Genomic DNA, 20225 nt, shown 5'->3' with positions numbered 1-20225 from the left:
GTGGTGTGAACTACTACAGATAACACAGTGTAGTTCAAGTTCATGTTTGTAAACATTGTGGTTTTGTCACCACAACAAGCACAAATCAAAGAACCGTGACATTTTTTTAAATGACAGAACCACTGATACTGGAAATATTGGAGATGGGTTGGAATAAATGGTTGTACCCTACAGTTGAGATAACCTGCCTTGATGGTGGCAGGTGGACATGGTAATGTAAACATCAAAATAAGAACACTAGTAAGCTGCATTATTCCATTCTTACAAGTGGAGATATGATGCACTGCAGAAACACTTTGGCTGAAAAAACTAGCAAGGATCTCTGACTTCAGAATGTTCTTTAAACCTCTCTCAACTATAAATCATTTTGAGAAATACAAAGTAGCTTGGAGAGTACCCTCAATGGGTATATCCTCAATAGCATTTGATTTAAAGAGGAGTTTGATGTGTTGTGTTGTAGATGCTTCCATAGAAATATCTCCAAAGTACAACTTCCTTACTAACTAGTGGGAAGCCAGCAAGCCCCTCACATCCCTTCTGAATAAAAAAAGGAAGAAATCTGCCTTAAGGGTTTCTCAGATAATGAATGCAGAATGAGAAATGGAGCTGTAGAGTCTGACTGTTTAACAGAATCGTCCATCATCCATGCATGGTTGTTTTCCAATAATCTTGTTTTTTTTCATGGATTGGGGTATCCATAATAAAGAAAATACATTTCAGTGCCCACCACTGATCCCTACTAGGTGACAAAGTAAATACAATGCCAAACAAGGACACTGCAGCACTATACCCAAACACAATGTCCACAATACTCATTCAGAAAGTCTAACACTGGTATTCAGCTCAGCCTTGCCGAAAAGGCTGAGCTAACTGACCCTGGGGAGGCACCCCAAGGCCATCCATCAATAGGAATTCAATACCAAAGTGCTGTGTTGGGACTGGACCCCTTAACCATCAGGATCCTCTTCTCCCTTTCACTGGTCACCATGCAAATCCAACATGTTGGTGGAATGTAAGATACCAAAAAAAGGTAAACTGAAACTACAAAACCTTCTCTTGGAGGTTCCCTCACCACATATAGGAATCTACCTCAAGAGGCAGTCAATTTGACCAAACTTGTGGCCACCATAATAAAATACATAATAAATCCAAATTACCCTTTTTTCATTTCTAAAATAGCTGCAGATTGTAATAGGAACCAACATTTGTTTATTGAAAATAGTTTGCATTATATTTATAGGCACCATTTTTGTTGAATGTCACAAGATTTTACTTAGTCACATTCAAAAGTTAATTAAGCTATCTCACAATCAATGCATGCAAATGAAATTAGCAATGAAATTTATATTGTAGTTCAAAGTTTTATATTATCTAAGTTTTAATTTCTTTACATCAAACTGTTCTAATCATTGTTGCTACTTTTGTCCTTTTTCACTCTTTAACATTATTTCTCACATAGATATAGTTGAATTGTATTTAGGATTTAGTCCTATATTTTACTTAATTACATGTTATTCATGTTTTCATATTCATATCCGAAAGGTCTAAAAGTTGTTTTTTTATATAATCCACAATACTATGCTATTGACCATGAACACCCACTGACATGTCATGATAAATAATATCAGTGCTAAAGGGTAAGAAAATGAGACATTAAAAATAAACTACATATGAAAATGTAAAGACATGCAATTAAGAACATAATTAAAAGAAGGAGTTTTAAGATTATTTGATGAACAATTAAAAGGTATGTATATTTTTAGTCTTTAATTTTAAACATTTTGTTGGACTACACCAGTGGTTCCCAAACTGGGGTCAACAAAGGTAATGCAATGTTATTGAACAAATAATATTTTTAATATTACTTTCTTTTAATTTCACACTCATTTATTTATTTAATATCTATTTATCTTACAGTTAGAAATAAGAAACAAGTTAATTATTTGCTCATAAAAACAGTTTGTTGGGTAAATGGAATCTCTAGGAAACAGACTGGAGTCTGTGGGAGAAAAATTATAATAAAACAGGTCTTGGTGGTGAAAAGGTTGGAAACCACTGGACTATACTATAGTATTACATTGTAAAAAAACTAATGGTGGATTTTAAATTATAATTTTAATAAGAAATAAAATACAAAAGCAACTTGATTAATCAAAATAGAAACTTAGTGAATTTGCACACTTTTGCCAACAAGAAACGAGATTATTTGTACAGTGACAATAAAACTTTAAGTTCTAGAATTCAAAAACGTCTTTGAAGCCATTCGTTGCTGCTGCTCTGTTGTTGAATCTTTGGTACTGTAAAAAGTTGTCCAAATGCTTGAAACAGTGGTAGTCTGCAGGTTACAGGGAATAAGTTGGATGAGGCAATGTTTCATACAGCCCATTTAATTGAGCTTCTGGAACCTCATCTGGGCAACGTATGGCTGAGCATTATCATGAAGCAAGATTGGTACTGTTCAATTGATTAATGCTGGGATTTTTTTCATGCAACTTTCTATGCATTTCTTCCAATTCCTGACAGCAAGCATCCACAGTGATATTTTGTTCCTGGTTGAGCAAGCTGTAATGGATAATACTGGCTACCAACCACCATACAGTTACCATAATCTTCTGTTGGTGCAAATGTGGCTTTGAGAAGTGCTTTGGAGCCTTGTCATGGTTGAGCCATTGCAAATATCACTTTCTGTTGTCATAAAGTATCCACTTTTTTTCATGGGTAACAATTCAATCAACATATAGATCGTTTAAATTGTGCAAAACAAGCATAAAGCACAGTTCAAAATGGCAATTTTTCTGTTTTTCATTGAGTTAGTGTGGAACCCACTTAAAGTTTTTCACTTTTTCAATTTGCTTGAAATTGTCTAAAATTGTAGAAATGCCAACACCAAATTCTTGTGCAATTTCTTGAAAATGTAGGAGCAGTAATGCTCTCAGTTGGTTGTTTTCAACAGCAGAAGGACATTCTTTGCCCTTCTTATCTTCAACACTCACATCTCCATCATGAAATATTTGAAACTAATGCTGTACTGTGCATTCAAAGGTGGTTCCTTTGCCCCATGCTTGCTTGATGTTGTGATATATTTGAGATGCATTATGACCAAGTTTGAATTCATGCAAAAAAAATGAGGTTCAACTTTTTTCCATCATTAATTGTAAGGGTCTGAAATGTTAAAAATAAAGTTTAAGAAAAATAATAAAAGCATAAATGAACAGAAGAAAGCTTTAGTGTTTCAATGGTACAAATGAGGTCATAAAAAAAGGTTTTTTTTACCCCTATAACCGACTAACATTTTAATGTAAAACTCCACCATATTTTAAATACTATATTGATCTTTCAGTTATGTCAACTTAACATTGCATAATTTGCATTGATGCAATGCACGTGCACTCAGGTTACCTATCCAATAATATAAGACTGACCTTCAATCTCCCCTGTCTTTGCTGTCTTAATGGACTAGTATTTTGTAATATATAGTCACATTTCAAATATTATGCATCACATATTGGTAAATACATTATTACTATTTAAAAAGTAAATTATTGAATTTATTCTTCTTAATATATAGAACAATAAATCAAGAAGTAAACCAAGTAATTATTTCTTCTCACTACAACCTTTATTATACTTAGTTGTTGCTGGATATATGTTGCTAAGCCTTTTAATATTTCACACATGAAAGATATTAAACTTTCTTTAGGTTTTACATACATACACTGCTGGCCAAAATCTTAAGGCCAATGAACATAAAGTAAAAATATGGATTTTGCATTGTTAGACTCAACCACTTATTTGAGTAGAGCTTCGAAAGATGAAAATAAGAAAAGAGTAAATAAAAATAAAAAACTTTTTTAGCATTTAACAGGGAAAATGTGGACGCTGTGATATTAGACTAAATACTAGCTGGTCAAATGTTTAAGACCATGCTGAAATGAAGCATTAATCAGTAAACACATAACAAAATTTATTAGTCATTTGTGTTCAAGCATTAGTGTTGTAAACATCTCCTGTGTTACATTCAGTAAAAGCATGGCAAAGGTTAAACGTTAACAGAGTTTGAACATGGCAGAATTGTTGAGCCGCAAAAGCAAGGTCTCTCTCAAAGTGCCTTCGCTGGTGAGACTGGGCACAGTAAAACTGCTGTTGCAAATGTCTTAAAAGACCCTGAGATATATGGAACAAGAATTTCAAATGGTCGGCCAAAGAAAATTTCACCGGCAACAAGCAGTAGGATTCAACAGGTTGTCCGGCAAGAGACCAACCAATTGTCGAATCAGATTAAGACCCTTACGGATGCAGAATGCAGCTCAAGAACAATAAGATGACGTCCATGAGAGAAAGGCTTTGAAAACCATAAACGTCTTCAAAGGCCATGCCTCCTTCCACACCATGAAACAGCTCGGTTAAACTTTGCTGAGAAGCACCAAACATGGGACGTAGACAAGTGGAGGAAGGTTTTGTTCTCTGATGAGAAAAAATTTAACCTAGATGGTCCAGATGGCTTCCAACGTTACTGACATGATAAGGATATCCCAATGGAGACATTTTCTACACGACACAGTGGAGGAAGTTCCATCATGATTTGGGGTGCTTTCTCCTTCCATGGAACAATGGAGCTTCGGGTTATACAGAGGCGTCAAACAGCAGCTGGCTACATTGGCATGCTGGAAAGAGCATCCTTATTGACTGAAGGCCCTCAATTGTGTGAAAATGACTGGATCTTTCAGCAGGACAATGCTGCAATCCACAATACCTGCAGGACAAAGAACTTTTTCATGGCAAATAACATGATTCTTTTGGACCATCCAGTGTGTTTGCCTGAACTGAACCCCATTGAAAATGTTTGGGGGTGGATGGCAAGGGAAGTCTATAGATATGGACATCTATTCCAAACAGTGCATGATCTTTGCAAAGCCATCTCCACCACTTGGAATAACAATCAGCCAGCCTTCTGCAAACACTTATATTGACCATGCCAAAGCAAATGTTTGCAATTATTTAAGTGTTACATTTTAGTCACTTGTATATTAATAAATAAATAATAAACAAGAAAATGGGAAATAAAGTACTTATCTGGGTCTTTATTTTCTCTTTTCTGCAGGCTATTGATAAAACATTACTTTTTTTTATACTAATGGTACTAACCACACTAAATAACTTATCTAATTATGTAATGCACCTAAGAACATGAAAATATAGCATGGAAATGCAAACAGTGTCTTATAATTATCAAAATTTTTCAATTTTTCTATGTATGTGATAAAAGTCATTAATGTGGAAATAAAACTTTAACTGGAAATGAAATATACAATTATCTGTGAAGGATAAAAACAACATAATTCAATCATTTGTTGGAGTAGGACTCTGGCTTCCCACTGCTTAAAAGTAATATTGTATAAATTGTTATATGAAGTCTACTGGCAATTTGTGACAAAGAATACATGACATGTGGATCCAATTTTCTAATATACAACTTTATAAACAAATAGCATCGAAGGCTATAAAAAGTATATGTTGCATAAGTAATATCTAACCAATAATACTGCTTCATGAGTAAAAAATCTCACTGCAAATGTAACCATGTAAAGTTATTTTATGTACAAGCTGTTCACAAATATATCCCATGAAATATTTTCATTATTGTGCCTAATTTAATCTAAAAGGTTTGCAATTTTTACATTTTAGTTACTTTTAGAATAGTAAATATGGAATACACATGAAAAACAAGAAATAAAGTAATTACATGGATTTTTTTTTCCTGTTGTAGTTATTGTCAATTGTCGATAACACTTAATCCTACTTCTCTAATACTAATGCAGTCATTGAATGCGAAACCCATCAAACCATCAGTTCAATGAGCCATTTGCCAAAGATATTATTAAAAGTGTTAATGATAATAGCTAGTAGAAGAATAGGACCAGAGCTTGCAAAACATCAATGTGGTTTCATTGAAGATTGTGGTAAATGAAATGTTATCTTTATGGTACGAATGCTTTCAGAGAGGGGAACTGGAATGAAGGAAAACCTTTTCTTCTGGTTTACTTATTATACTAAAGCTTTTGATAGAGTCAAGCATGTATTGTTAATGAATATGCTGGAAAAATGAATACTGACTGCAAAGACTTGAGAATTTTAAGGAACCTCTAATGGAAGCAAACTGTAGCAGTGAAGATAAAAAATGAACTGATGATTTCACTGTGTATTTTCAACTCACTTGTTTAATTTGTAGAGTGAGAAATTCCTGACAGATATGACACAAAAAGAAAGAGGCCACTGCACTAAATAATTTTTCTATTTGATTAAATACCACATCCCAAATGCCAAATATTTCACTTTGTTCTTTGCTAATGTTGCTTATTACATTCAAATAAAAACTGCTACAAAGTAAAACTTTTACTAAAAGTTCTCATATTACTATTTTTTTGGTATGCTTCTTGGATTTAGTCCAAATGATAAACTCTGAAATATTACTCATTCTTGATGACACTAGTGTTATATCAGGTCAACCCTCAAGTAATGTCCAATTTTAGGTTCAGAAAAAAAAAAGAGAAAGAATTTCATATCCTTTTAATGTTAGTTAATCAATAATGTATATTCCATTATTATTAATTTCTTTCTCCCAACGATTCACAAGCTTTTGAATGCCACTTTTATAAAATTATTGGGGTTTGGAGGAAAAGAATAGAGGGTGTAATTTTGACATCTTCATGTGTTCCAAGCTCTTTTCCATCAAGATAATTCTGCAAACTTCAGAATACATGATAATGAGATGGGGCAAGGTCTGGATAATAAGAAGGATGTGGAAGTTTTTCCCAGTCCAACTCTTCAGTCTTTGCAGATGTGATCCTTTCTGTATGGGGCTGTGCATTATCCTGGTGTAACACACCTTTACGATTGATCAAAGCAGGCCTCTTTTCTTTCAGTGCAACATTCAACCACTCTAGCTGTTGACATTAGAAGTCTGATGTGATCATCATACTGACTGGTAACAACTCCAAGTGGATCACACCAACAATATCCCACCAAATGCTTAACATGACTTTCCTAGGTTGGAGATCCATTTTGGGCTGTGCTTTAGCCAGTTTACCTGCACTGAGCTATTATCTGCAACACTTAACATTTGTATAATATATTCATTTTTTATCTGCAGTCACTAATCTGACCAATAAAAGATGGGTTATTTTCATGAAAGTGCAGAGAAGTGCAAATGTCCACTCTTGCTCTAAGGTTGGCTTCTGTCAAATCACGGGGAACCCATTTTTCAAGTTTTGACACCTTTCAAGGCTGTTGCAGATGATGGTGAACTGTTGAATGGGTTGAATTAAGCTTCTGTGCTAGTTCTTCAACTGTTATAGCACAATCTTCATCAAGTGCAGCCAGAAGCAAGTCATCATTAAACACAACAGGACGACCTGAACGTGGCACATCACTTAAGCTGTAGTTATCTAATTTGAACTTCTGAAACCACCTTCGACATTTTTTTTCATTGAGAGACTTCGCACCACAAACACCTTGAAATGTTTTGTGTAGTTTCTGCTGCACTATTGCCTTTTTTAAGCTAAAACATTATATGCCTGATGTGTTCCTCAGACACATCTGTCTTCATAAGGGTTTACTTGATTAATGATCTGAAAAAGTGAAGTTGGGTTAGTTTCTTTTAGTTGTCTGAACATCCTACTATATATTTTAGTCATTAAAGCCTTCAACAAAGACAGAAATGATTCAGCATTTTCTGTGTTATATTTTCAGACATTACTTATGGGATGACCTGATACAATCTCCATATTAAGAGCACACTGCAATCTGAAAGCCCACAGTTTTGATATTATATCAAAACTATTAATTCAGTTTTTCATGGTGTGCATGCATATCTTTACTTTCAATCTTTATATTGTCCTGTTCATAAAATTTTACATATTGCTTGATAAACAGTAAATTTTCCAAGCTGTGTATTATCTGATACATTAAATGGAGCCTTTTGCAATGAAAACAATACTGCAGGTCTAGTTTTCAAATGTACAATTTTCAAACAAAATATGACTGGATATGGCAACATGTACTATAAAAACATTAAGACCCCAAAACTGTTATATTTTTACATACGTAACTTACGTAGTTCATGAATCACATGAGAATATTTTTTCTATTTCTATAGATAATGAAACTTGGATCAAGTTTGCACATTTTGCCCATATCAGACATGATGATTTAATCACAGTTTGAGATTCAATGATGTAGTTATTCGATTGTTCAGCTTAGATTGAAGGTTACAAATCAGGAGTGCTAGCATTTTTCTTCATGTTCATTAATCTTTCTCTGGGTCTAATATTCCAAAGTGTTCACTGTTTGGTTTTTCATTACACGCTTTGCTTAAGTGGTAGTAAATTACAGAATTTCTGAAAGTGCTGTTATACACAGTCCATGATTCTGGAAGCTCAGGTTCAAGTCTACGACCCTGTACAAACTTGCCTGCTGCAAGAATAGAAATGTATGTATACTACCAAGGATGTTTTCTGAAGAAGATACTTTGTCTTTAAACAGCATAAATTACATATCTGTTTGTTCAGTTTGAATACTACTCTTAGTCTGACTTCAGGATAAGTTAACTGCAGAATGCTTTTGATTTTACTCTTTCAGTTTGGTGCTGTGGGAGTTAAACTTCTTGACCTCAATGGCCTATCACCTTAGAGTTACTTTTCATTTGTTCTCAAGGCATCTAACTTCATCCAACTACATATTTGGATTACCAAAAAAGTACATGTTAAGTACAGAAGCTTAATAGTGCTACATCATTCTGTGAATTTAATATTTTCCCAAAGAATGAGTAATTAAGACTGAATGAAAGTATCACACACTTAAAAATAAATAAGTTATCTTTCCACACATACTGGGAATATACCTACAAAACTGTAAGTATTACATTTGTAATAACTGCAGAAGTTTAGTCTTTACAAGATCTGTATTTTCTAGTTTGTCTTGAAATCAAAAGTAAACACCTTAATCTGAAAATGTATCACACGTAACAGCTATATTCCTCATACATCTGCCTGACAGATGTACATTCCATTAGCATTGAGCAAGTCCCATGTAAATTAATGTGTGTTATGAGCTGCACAGGTGTATGATTACATCATCATGTGACAAAAGCCCTTCACAATAGGAGGGTGACACAAAGTAACTACCTCTAAACACTTGAACTTTACATACTTCATTCTAATATCAGGCAAGAAAAGGTGCACCAGAAGGTTACATGGAAATGTTCGTAACAAAAGTATCTATCAGAAAATACACTTTCAGGTAAGAAAATTATTAGCTTCCAAGACAATACCTCACCAATACACACCAAACAGATAAAATCTCATGCTGAAGTGAAGGAGGGGGTCACATAAAACTTCATGCCTAGGTAACTTGCTTCAATATGATATCCCAAAGCATAGAATTCAAAGGGTCATATCGTCTTTATCAGGGTATACTCTTCACCTAAAATATAAAGGAACAACAAAAGAGCCTCAAGTGTTGTAGGGATGAATAGAATTCCACCATGGCCAATTGGGCACTTGTCAACAAACAGTCAATGAGCTAATAACTGTGTGGTTACTGTAATCAAACCATATGTGTATGCTCACCTCAACTTTCCTGGACAAATTTTGGATGCAAGAGGAGAATGAGTTATTTGTGAGATTGCCCACACAAAAAGGACAGTGTCATCACTCCACAATGACAAGAAACCCACCTGAAGTAAAAATATATTCTCAAGACAGTTGGTAAGGGTATTAAAACTTTAATTAAAATAAAGTACAGAATAACCTATCCACCTTCTTAGATCATCTTCAGGTAACAAGATGACCAGAGAAGGTCAAAACATTGTTCTGTACTTTATTTTAATTAAAGTTTTAATGCCCATACCAGCTGTCTTGAGTGTCAACATTACTTCTCACCATATTGCACTAACCTGAACTAGTGAGAAATTTTCTAAGATTCACCATCTCAGCAGCTAGGAACTAATAAGTAACAGAGGTTTTCTCTACTTCACTTAAAGAACAGTGAGAGAATTTACATTGGGGATATTATGAGAAAAGAGCCCAGGTTTACCTTCCAGAAAGGACTTTTACTAGAGACAGTGGATGATTCCCAAACATTATATTTAAAATCAAGCAAACATAAACCAAAGAAGTGGGCAGCCACTTCCCTGGAGCAGGTTTTTTGTATGATAGACCATGAAATAATATGGTTTCAATTTGATAATTGTATTATATACCATGAGGATACCTTTAGCAGTCTTCCAGAACACTACATTTTAACAGTGGACACTGGTAGAGACAGAATGAATAGTTTGAGCACTTTCCATTACCCAATGGTCTAATGCATGTTTTGGGAAATATGGGAGACTATAAAATATCACCTGGGAGGATCCAGTTATATGGAAAAGCTGAGAATAAGAGACATATATCCATTTCAAAAATGGTGGGTCATTGAACTATGATAACAAGGGAAAGTTGAAACCTTGTGGGAGGCAAGACATCCTGATGATAGAGATGAGTAAAAAATGTGTGATGAGTTCTCCACATTACTGACTGAAGAATCACATCTAAGTGCCAGTAAAAACAATATGCAAGTGAATGGATATGAGAAAGGTGACAAATCTAGCGTGATGAGATGTGAAAAAGCCTACTAGCATAAACATCCAGGAAAGAATATGCCAACCTGAGAAACTGGTTAGTGCATATAATAAAGATGCAAGGGAGAGGTCCCTGGGAAAAACAGAAGTCCTAGTGTGGAAACAGACATGAGCAAGGATCCCAAAAAAAGAGGAATGTGTAATATGTAACAACACCAAGCAGCCTAAACTAAACATTGGAGCTGATCCAGGTCAGAATAATCATAAAGGTGAGATACTGAAGAAAGGAAGATAGTAGAGAATGTAGTTACCTTCTTGAGTAATGTAGGTCTTGAGAAGGAAAAAATATTCCAAGTAAAGTAAATAAGTGAAATAGAAGTGTGTGTGTGTGTGTGTGTGTATGTATGTATGTATGTATGTATGAGAGAGAGAGAGATGCATCATTAATATAGACATCTGAAAAATAATGATCAAAGATAAGGTGGCAGTAAAAAAAAAAGAGGATACTAAGAATAAGAACCCAACAGCTTGAATGGGCCATGTGTGAGAGTGTGTAATACCACACATGAAGTCCCAGTAAGGAAGGAAGAAAGAAGGATTGGAACAGAGTGGAGAGAACATGGGGGAAAAACAATCTGTAGTAACAGGCAGTCAAAATGTAGTGGATTAGGCTGCTCAATAGCCACAGTAGCAAAAACAAACAACCAATGATTAAACAACAAAGTAAAAAAGGCACAGAAGTTGATTGCATAGGATAGCAGAGAGACAGTGATGGATGAACAAACAACAAAAAACCAGTAACTTATGTCGATAGACAAAGTAAAATGTTAACATAAATGAGATAAAACTGCTACATGATCATTGAATCTGGTCTGAAGAGCAAAGGACTGGACAAATTTCACACGTGTAGATGTAGGGATTATATCCCTATATGACAAAGAGATGTGTGAGGTTGAAGCAACAGAGAGAGAGGATACTGAATAGGAAGAGGAGGGCATGGAGGAAGAGGAAACTGAGGTTAAGCTAGCCAAAAACGATGCAATAGTAGAACATGAAAAGGAGTGTACTGTATGAAAGAAAGAATCAGAGGAAACTGGAGGTAATGATAAGCAAAAAAAGAAAGGTGAGACCATTCCTGGCTGAAACCATCAACAGCCAGAGCCACACAATGAGGAAAGAAAGATCAGAATAAACGAAGTTTAAAATGAGAAGAGTGGCAAAAATATCTATGAAGAATATCTCTAGCCAATAACAAGTCCAAAGAAAAATATGGGGAAAGAGAAATCACTTTGAAAATAGAACTTGGACAAGCCAAAAGCAGTGGTCTGCCAAAAGCTTCATAGTTCCTAGAACATGATAATGATAATGAGCTCAGAAAAGGAGGCCTAATGTATGAAAACATAAGAGACCTGGAACGAATGCCTCTTGAAGGTTAAAGTAAGAAACAACCTTGAAATTGAGTAGATCAAGACCAAATGGTTACCAGAAGAAGTAGGAAATGGGAACATGCCCAACAAACACTGGGCAGGGGCAGAGTAAACTTCTGTTTTGTATCTAAATATTAAAATTCATTTTGTTGAAGAGATGGAAATCCAGTCTGGGGGTGGTAAAGGAATGCTTCATGTGGTATTGGAATAGTCTAGTTACCATGACAAATCATCAAGAACAGGAGAGGGGAAATACACAACAGATCTCAATGCCTACAGTGCAACTTAAGTCTTCTCCTTCACCTTTGAAGCTGTCTTGTTCATCATTTAGTACTATGACTAAACTGAATTTGTCATACTTTTCTATATTAATGACCAAATTTTCTTTGGTATAATTTATTATCATTCCATTTCAAATATGAAATATATAAGGTCTTACTAATTTTGGATATATTTTAATGGCCTTGTTTTATGTTTTATACAGAAATGAATTAAACAGATAAAATATTCTTTACTACTCTCTACACACAGTCTTTCAGTTAAAATGAGATAAATTATAAATCACTAACCAGGTGCTTTATCAAACTTTTCTTGTTGTAAGATTGATACATCACGATTTGACACTTCAGGAATACTCCATATTATCACACGGCCACTTGAATCACCACGTAAAAGAAGCTTTTCGAAATGTCCCCTTGTAGTCAAACAGTAGCTCATAGCTGGTGGACACAATAAACGCTGTATAAAATAAAGTTGTCCAAATATTAATGAAACAAAACTCAGAAGGTGCAAAATGATAAATTATTAGCATGAAGAAACAACAAAAACTATATGATCATTGAGTAAGTATATTGATGAAGTAGTTCTTTCACAACTGTTTAATAAACAAATACTAGCTGAAAATATAAATTTAATTACAATAAAAACAAAGCAGTTGCTTTCAAATACATTTAGTACATTAAATTTTTAACAAGTAATATTTTGGCTTTAGGCTTACACCAGATAGAAGTATAATAGTTTGGAATGTACAAGTGATACAACAAAGCATCTAACTGTATTCTAATACTTTGCAAAGTGCATGAGCATTGCTCAAATTGACTTAACACATTTGCCATGGCAGTAATTTTAACCAATGCACTTAGCTAATAATGTACAGACTTGGATTGTTTACTTATGTCAAAGAGGCATCAGAAAAAGATATATCATGTTGAATGTTAAAAAATCTTACAGTTGCAACTTTTATCAACTCAAGAAGTCTTCCTCTGTCTAATAAATCTTGAAAAAGGGTACAATACAAAATGTTTCACAATGATAATGTCTCTTTTAGCTGTTCTTTTTTGTAGAACATGACAGATCTCTTGATTGCTGTTGGCCTATTTGACATTGATGGTATTGTGTTGAGGTAATGCTGCCTTTGACAGCTGTGACATTCACCAGACTTGTGATAGAAAAATGGCCATGTTGTAGATTTATTGTGTATAGATTGTATTTTAAACCACATTTGTGGCTGGTTTACCTCCATGACTGAAAAACAAGTCTATATCCATTCCTGAAAAACACTCCTTGTACCACCTAAATGACTTTTGAATGGTGTATAGTAGGGCATTAGTTAGTCCACACAAATAACACAACACATATTTATGTCACAGTGAAAATACAGCCTTGTTTCTGAACACATTGCCCTCACCAATTTACCTTCTCGCTTGTCACAAGTTTTCCAGAAGGAAATGTGGACAACATTAAAATCTCTCTTGTACTGTCACTTCACCACCACAGTGCACCCATTTCTGCAGGAGGTACACTCACCCCTTTTTCAGCTTTGCAGCTACAACAGTTTGAGGAAGATATTGACAATTTTGTTGTATGATTTCATACATTAGCACATTCCTTTTTCAGAGATTCATTTGTTCATGGCTAACAAATATAAAAACTGTGAATATATAATTCACGATTGAGACATGTTTCTGCATCACTTTCAATAATGCTGCTTCTGCATGTCCAAGTCTGATCTTCAACAACACGAGGATGTTCTATGCATACCAGGAAGGGTCACACAAGACCAAAAGCTTCACACTATACCTGTGCTTCTTACTAGGTGTATACTGGTGAAACATTCATTTGCATTGCCACAAAACCACCAATTTATCAATTAATAACTCCTTGCAAAGTACATATAATTTCTCAAAATGCTAGAGAAAGGCATTGCAGATTGTCTGTAATTTATAGAATGGGTCACTTTCTAGTGCACATTCATTATTACCAAAATGTCATAACTTTAGGAACAGTTAAAATTATCATGTGGCATAAAAGTATGAACAAGCTAACTGGTAGCAATGGATCAGTTGAAGAATAATCTTCTATAAACAGTTTTTTTTTTATGATATCCTTGATGGCAAAAGACTGCCAAGAAAATTTCTCTTTTCAGTGCATTAGTTGCAGACAAGTAGTACATTCTTTTTTTAGGCTATATGCAGTTCAATTCTAAGAACTCTTCAACAAATCTAGTCATTTCAGTGGACACCATATTCACATCATCCTCCCACAGAAACAGTTTGAAAATGTCAACTGGAATGGCTCCTGCAGCAAATCTACAACCACTTGAGGCTGTGCTGTAAAAGAATTATCATTTGGACTAACATATATATCCTGGATAGTACCATCCATCAACTGAAGCTGGTATTCCAGTGTCACTTTCAGTGTTTGGATTGGCAGTGTCTGCTTTAAAGGAACTAGCTTGAATGTTTAACTGATCTGTGCAAATTTAGGCCTCTCTCCTCATTAGACTCATGATTAGTATCCCTCTCTACACCATCCATCTCAAATTAACCTGAATCAGATTGGTGTAAAATAGCTGCAGGTTGATTCAAACTATAATTTGTGCACAACCTTACTAACTTGTAGCTATAATGATAAACAAACCACTATAGAAACCTTATATCAAGTGACTTTAAAACTTAGTAAATCATTTTTTTCTTCTTCTGTGATTCACAAAGGGGGAGTACACATTATAATTGTACAGCTTGTGCATATGAGGAACTACTAGAGGGAAGGAAAACAAAAGGGACAGAGGAGGATGTGAATGATAAACTTAAAGGTTATAATAATGAGGTGATTCCTTGAGAAGGCATTATGGGCATAAACGGAGGATACAACTGAAAGAGCATAATATGTAATATAGGATGGACAGCAAAGGTGTAGTTTATGTTGAGCACATAGGAGCTAATAACATAGGGAAAGGTAGGTTTGAGGAACTAATTGATAAGTGCAAGTGGGATGATAAAGTAATTTAAGAAAAAGAGATTAACTTAATTATGCCAGGAATACTGCTTAGAATTGTGAGGGGTAAAACTATAAGTACATCACTAGGACTGAACACTAGGTTTAGGTTGGCAAGTAAGGATGAGCAGGTTGGCTAGTTGCAAATGAAGGATCAGTTTAGTAGTAACCTTTTGGAAAGGGTGGTTTACATTTAAATAGGGCAGGGCCTGATTTGTTTGCAGGGCTATCAACACACCAGTAAATGAAATTTTACACTAAGACTAGACAGTGATGAAGGCCAGGATAAACTAAATACAAAAAATAAATAAATAAATAAAATGCAAAAAAACGTTTAGCATAGAAAATGAGTATAGAAGTAATGCTTCCAGTAGGTTTAATTTTTCTACTGTATTGCTAGAAATATAATAAAATAGATGACTTTGAAGTGATGATAATAATGGAGGATTTTGATATCATGGGAATAATTGAAACACTGTTAAATTCAGATGATAATGATGGCAGAAACTTCTCTGAAAACATGGTTATAAGTTTAGTACTAAAAGTGGGATGAGAGTAGCTTTACAAGTGAAATGCAAGTTACATCCTGTTGAAAGTAAGAATATCAGAGATAACAGAAAGGAAGTTGAATCCACTTGGGTTTCTATTAGTGGATACAAAGAGAAAAGGCTTTTATTGGGAATATTTTTACAGACCACCAGATGATACTGATGACAAATTAGAAACTTTACAGTGAAACTAAAATTTCAGCTGTTAATCAGGTCATAATTATGAGTGATTTTAATTTCAGATATATAAATTGGAAAAAACTTCAGTCAAGCCATGATTCACCAGTTAATCACAAAAACTACATGAAACAATGCTATTGAAATTTATTGTTAATTTTAAACATAGAAATGATCACGAATTATGAAATATATGGGTGCAAGTGATCATTGCTCTCTTAGGTTTGATGCTTTGCTGCATATGGAAATCAGTAATAACAATGTTTTGATTACAAATTTAAAAAATGTTTTTGATGAAATACGTCTACAATATTTATTGGGAAGCTGAGTAATTTGGGAACACTGATAAAAGGTACAAAATTTATAAATATTCAAAATAAGCATATTCCTTATAGAAAGAAAACAATGGTTGCTTGTAAAAATCCAAGTTAGTTCAAACAAAGGGTATAAGAGATAAAAGCATCACAAGTTAATAAATTTAAAGTGACTGGTTTGATGGAAGATGTCAAGAATTATAGAATATCAAGAAAGCTGGTCCAACAGGAAATTAGGATATCCAAACAATATCTAAAAATGTAAAATTTAACAGCATGGATTTCTTAAAACAAAATGTTGGGTTGAGGTTATGATCTTGGAGAGCTGATAATGGAAGGCGTGCATCTGATGATTATAAAGAGTTGGTTTACTAAGTTCTATTTTTTCTTCAGTCTTTACTAATAAATATTTAAACAATATTCCTCATCTTGAACAGCTGATAAACAGAAAAAAGTGAACAAGATTATCATCAATTCTAGAGAGTAAAGAAAAACTGGTAAATTTAAAGATTTGTAATGCTCTGGGGCAAGATAGTATTTTATCAAGGATTTTGAAGGAGGTTAAAGATTAAATATGTGAGTCACTTACTACTATTTATTGTCTTGAACACTTAGCAGATGCTAAAGGATTGGAAGTTGGCTAATGCGAACCATTTTTTTGAATGAAGCGATAAAAATTATTTAGTCTTACATCAGTTGTGGAAAAAGTTTTGGAAAGTCTGATAAAAGATGCTTTATAAAGACACTTAAAAAAATTTGAAATTTTATTGTATAGTCAACATGGTTTGATTAAGGGAATACCTTATCTTACAAATCCTACAACATTCTTTGAAAAGATACTTCTCACGTAAATGAAGGTAAGGATGAAGATTTGGTGTATCTGAATCTTTAGAAAGCATTTGAAGAAGTGTCACTTAAAAAGGTTTGTAAAAAGACTATCCCTGTAGATGTGGAAAGTGAATTAGCTAATAGAATAATGCCCAAGTAAAAGCAAGCAGAGGGTTGTTATAAACAGAGTTTAATCAGATTAATATCACAAGTGGGACACCTCAGGGATCAGTTTTAGGACATTTGTACTTTTTGATTTACATCAATGACAAAGATGAAGGAATAGTCAATAAATTACTTAAACTTCTTGATGATATTAAGGTCTTGGGTGTCATTGGTTGCGAGGAAGATGCTGCTGATTTATAAAAGGATTTTGATCATTTAGTAAGTTTGGTGAATAAATGGTATATGAGCTTGAATTATAATAAATGCAAAATAATGCATTTGGTTTATCATAATCTTAATTATAAGCATAATTTGGATGGGCCCATATTTTCTTTCATAAAGAGATCTTGATGTAGTGGTTCATCAGTTTCTTCAGCCATCCATGCAGTGTGCTGTTACTATTGATAGGGCATACAGGATTTTAGGTTGTGTTGGATATACAGGATTGTCCAGTTTAGGAGTTATGATTTGGTTTGTTTAATAATTTAGTATCTGACGACTGTTTGATTTTGTAGCAAGAGTGTTGAAGGTTAATTATTTTAAAAGCAATAGTTATGACAAGTTTTGTTAGCTAACTCTGTAAGTCATATGTTGTGTATGCAGTTAATTATTGTACTAATGTTCATGTAATCTGACTCGAAGGTTTTCTCATTATGTGCCATATTTTTGTTACTAGAGGGCTAGATATTTCTAAATTTTTTTCCTGTCAAATGTTATAAATACATGCAGACACACTGAGAAAGTGAGTAAGTCAGTAAAAGAAAAGTAAAGTAAGCCTGCATGTGGGCTCAGCTATAATGATTGATTTCCAAAGTAAGTTTCACAGTTTTTATTGTAATAACAGAGATAAAAAAGAACAAATTGTTTTGTCAAAAGCTGTTCTAAAATAATTGAACCTACCTGTGTGGACTTTGATGAAAAGAAAAACAATTATTTAAGACTGGATAAAACTGTGATAGCCAATAGTGTAACAAAATTTTGTAAATATGTTTGATTTTTTTAATAGATTATTTTAAATAAGTGTATTGTGTGCTGTTCATTTGTTGTTGAAATTTACCATCAACAAGTCACAAACACCTTCTGTAACGATTTGCAGTCCTATACAAAATCTGGCGCTCACAAGCTAGCCAGGATTATACAATGATAAACAAAAGTGAAAGAATACGTGGACAACAGTGGAAGTAGGTCTACATATACACAACTGCAGCAGTGGCAAAAATAATGTAGAGATTAATACATCATGGAGTGTAGAGATTACAATCACACTATACATAACCAATGCAGTTGACTTTGAAAAATGGAGAGAGAGGGAGGAGAACAATTTGGGCCAAATGATAGTGATCTACTAGTTTGTTAAACAATAATAATAACTACAGAAAGAAGAACAGCAGCAAAAGAAAGAGAAGAAGAGGCAGAAAAGGGGAAAAAGGACTGAAAGAAGAAAAAGAAGAGAGGGTGATAGAAGAGAGAAAGAAAGAATTGGATGAAGAAAAGGAGAGAGAAAAAAAGCTTTCAAACAGAAAGAATAAGAGCACACACTAAGATGACGAAGCTTATTCAACAGAAAGATAAAGAATGCAACATGACAATGGAATCACAGCCAGTTGATGGCAGTTGCCCAAACCTAAATAACAAAAATATAACATGAATGCTTTCCTGAAGAGATATGAAAGATTTGGTCAAAACTAAAACAAGGACAAAGGGCAGTCTGTCTCAGTCCACTTCTTACAGGAAAAGACCTACACGTGCATGCAGGCATGACATCATAGCATATCGTGGTCTAGTTGAAACATCAGCAACTTACTAGAAAAATTCAGAGAAGACAAACTTGATACTGGAAAAACTGTTTTTAAATTAGTGTTTTGTCTAATGAGATGTTTCAAATGATAGATTGACATGGCCAAGTGTGAAAATAATTTCGAGGAACTGGCAAATCTACTAATACAAGAACAGTTTATGATTACATGCTCCACTGACATGTAACTCTTCCTGAGAGAGAGAAGGCACCAAAAGATGTGGACAAGATGAGTAAGTTAGCAGAAAAGTAAATGGAAGCCCATGGAGAGGATATAATATACAAATAACCAACTGAAAGCTTAAAATATCTCCCTGATAGTTTTCCCGGTCTTTCTCAAATATATGGATATGGAACTTTTTTGTTTTTAATACAAAATAAAATAGTAGTAAGGTATGATTTTAATGAGCTTGAAATTTCATAGACCCAAAAACAGCTTAGTTACTAAGCTTGATAAATTATAGTAGAATTCCATGGTAGTGATACAGTAATTTATTATTTTTGGTTAGTTCAAAATGTGTATATAAAAAACCTAAAAGAATTATTTCGTTTCATATCCTCCACATGTGAAATTTGATAAGGTTTATTCAATCTACAGAAAGTAGCAAATGAGTACAAAGTTCATAACTGTAAGAAATAATTGTTTGCTATACTAATTTATTTACTACTCCATGTTTTATTAACAATAAGTTTAAGAACTTATTTGTAAATAGTCATAATCTATATAATGCATAATAATTAAAATGCAACTGTATTTTACAACATACTAATTCACTAAAATACAGCCAAGACAGATCAGTTTGTAAATACCAGCTTTATACTCTTGGATATAGTAACATTAATGCATACACACCACTGTATAGCATCTATGTAATGTTAGCCAGACACTGCTGAAATAATTATAAATATATATAAATGTATGATATCAGGAGATTTAAGCTATTGCCACTAAACATTTAAGTTTTTGTATAATAATCTGTAGTAGATCTAGAACATAATGAAAAGTATTATTTCTATTTATTTCCTAATTTACAGTGGTTATGAGGGCAGTCAAATTTACTAACCCTCATAGTGAGT

General features: G+C 33.8%; 1 protein-coding gene across 10 annotated transcripts in view; it reads right to left on the bottom strand.

Annotated features, from left to right (window-relative positions):
* The window catches only part of Rbcn-3B (WD repeat-containing protein Rbcn-3B), a 233508-nt gene that overhangs the window by 129294 nt on the left and 83989 nt on the right, over positions 1 to 20225 (bottom strand). For all 10 annotated transcript variants that reach the window (XM_076481609.1, XM_076481650.1, XM_076481601.1 and 7 more), the window contains one exon: positions 12615 to 12783. In XM_076481609.1, the coding sequence (XP_076337724.1) occupies positions 12615 to 12783 (169 nt within the window). The remainder of the gene's footprint in view (positions 1 to 12614; positions 12784 to 20225) is intronic.

This window comes from Tachypleus tridentatus, chromosome 2 (genome assembly GCF_004210375.1).
Source record: "Tachypleus tridentatus isolate NWPU-2018 chromosome 2, ASM421037v1, whole genome shotgun sequence".
Lineage (NCBI taxonomy): Eukaryota > Metazoa > Arthropoda > Merostomata > Xiphosura > Limulidae > Tachypleus > Tachypleus tridentatus.
The sequence above is the reverse complement of the archived record's forward strand: the minus strand, read 5'-3'. Positions and strand labels throughout refer to the sequence as shown.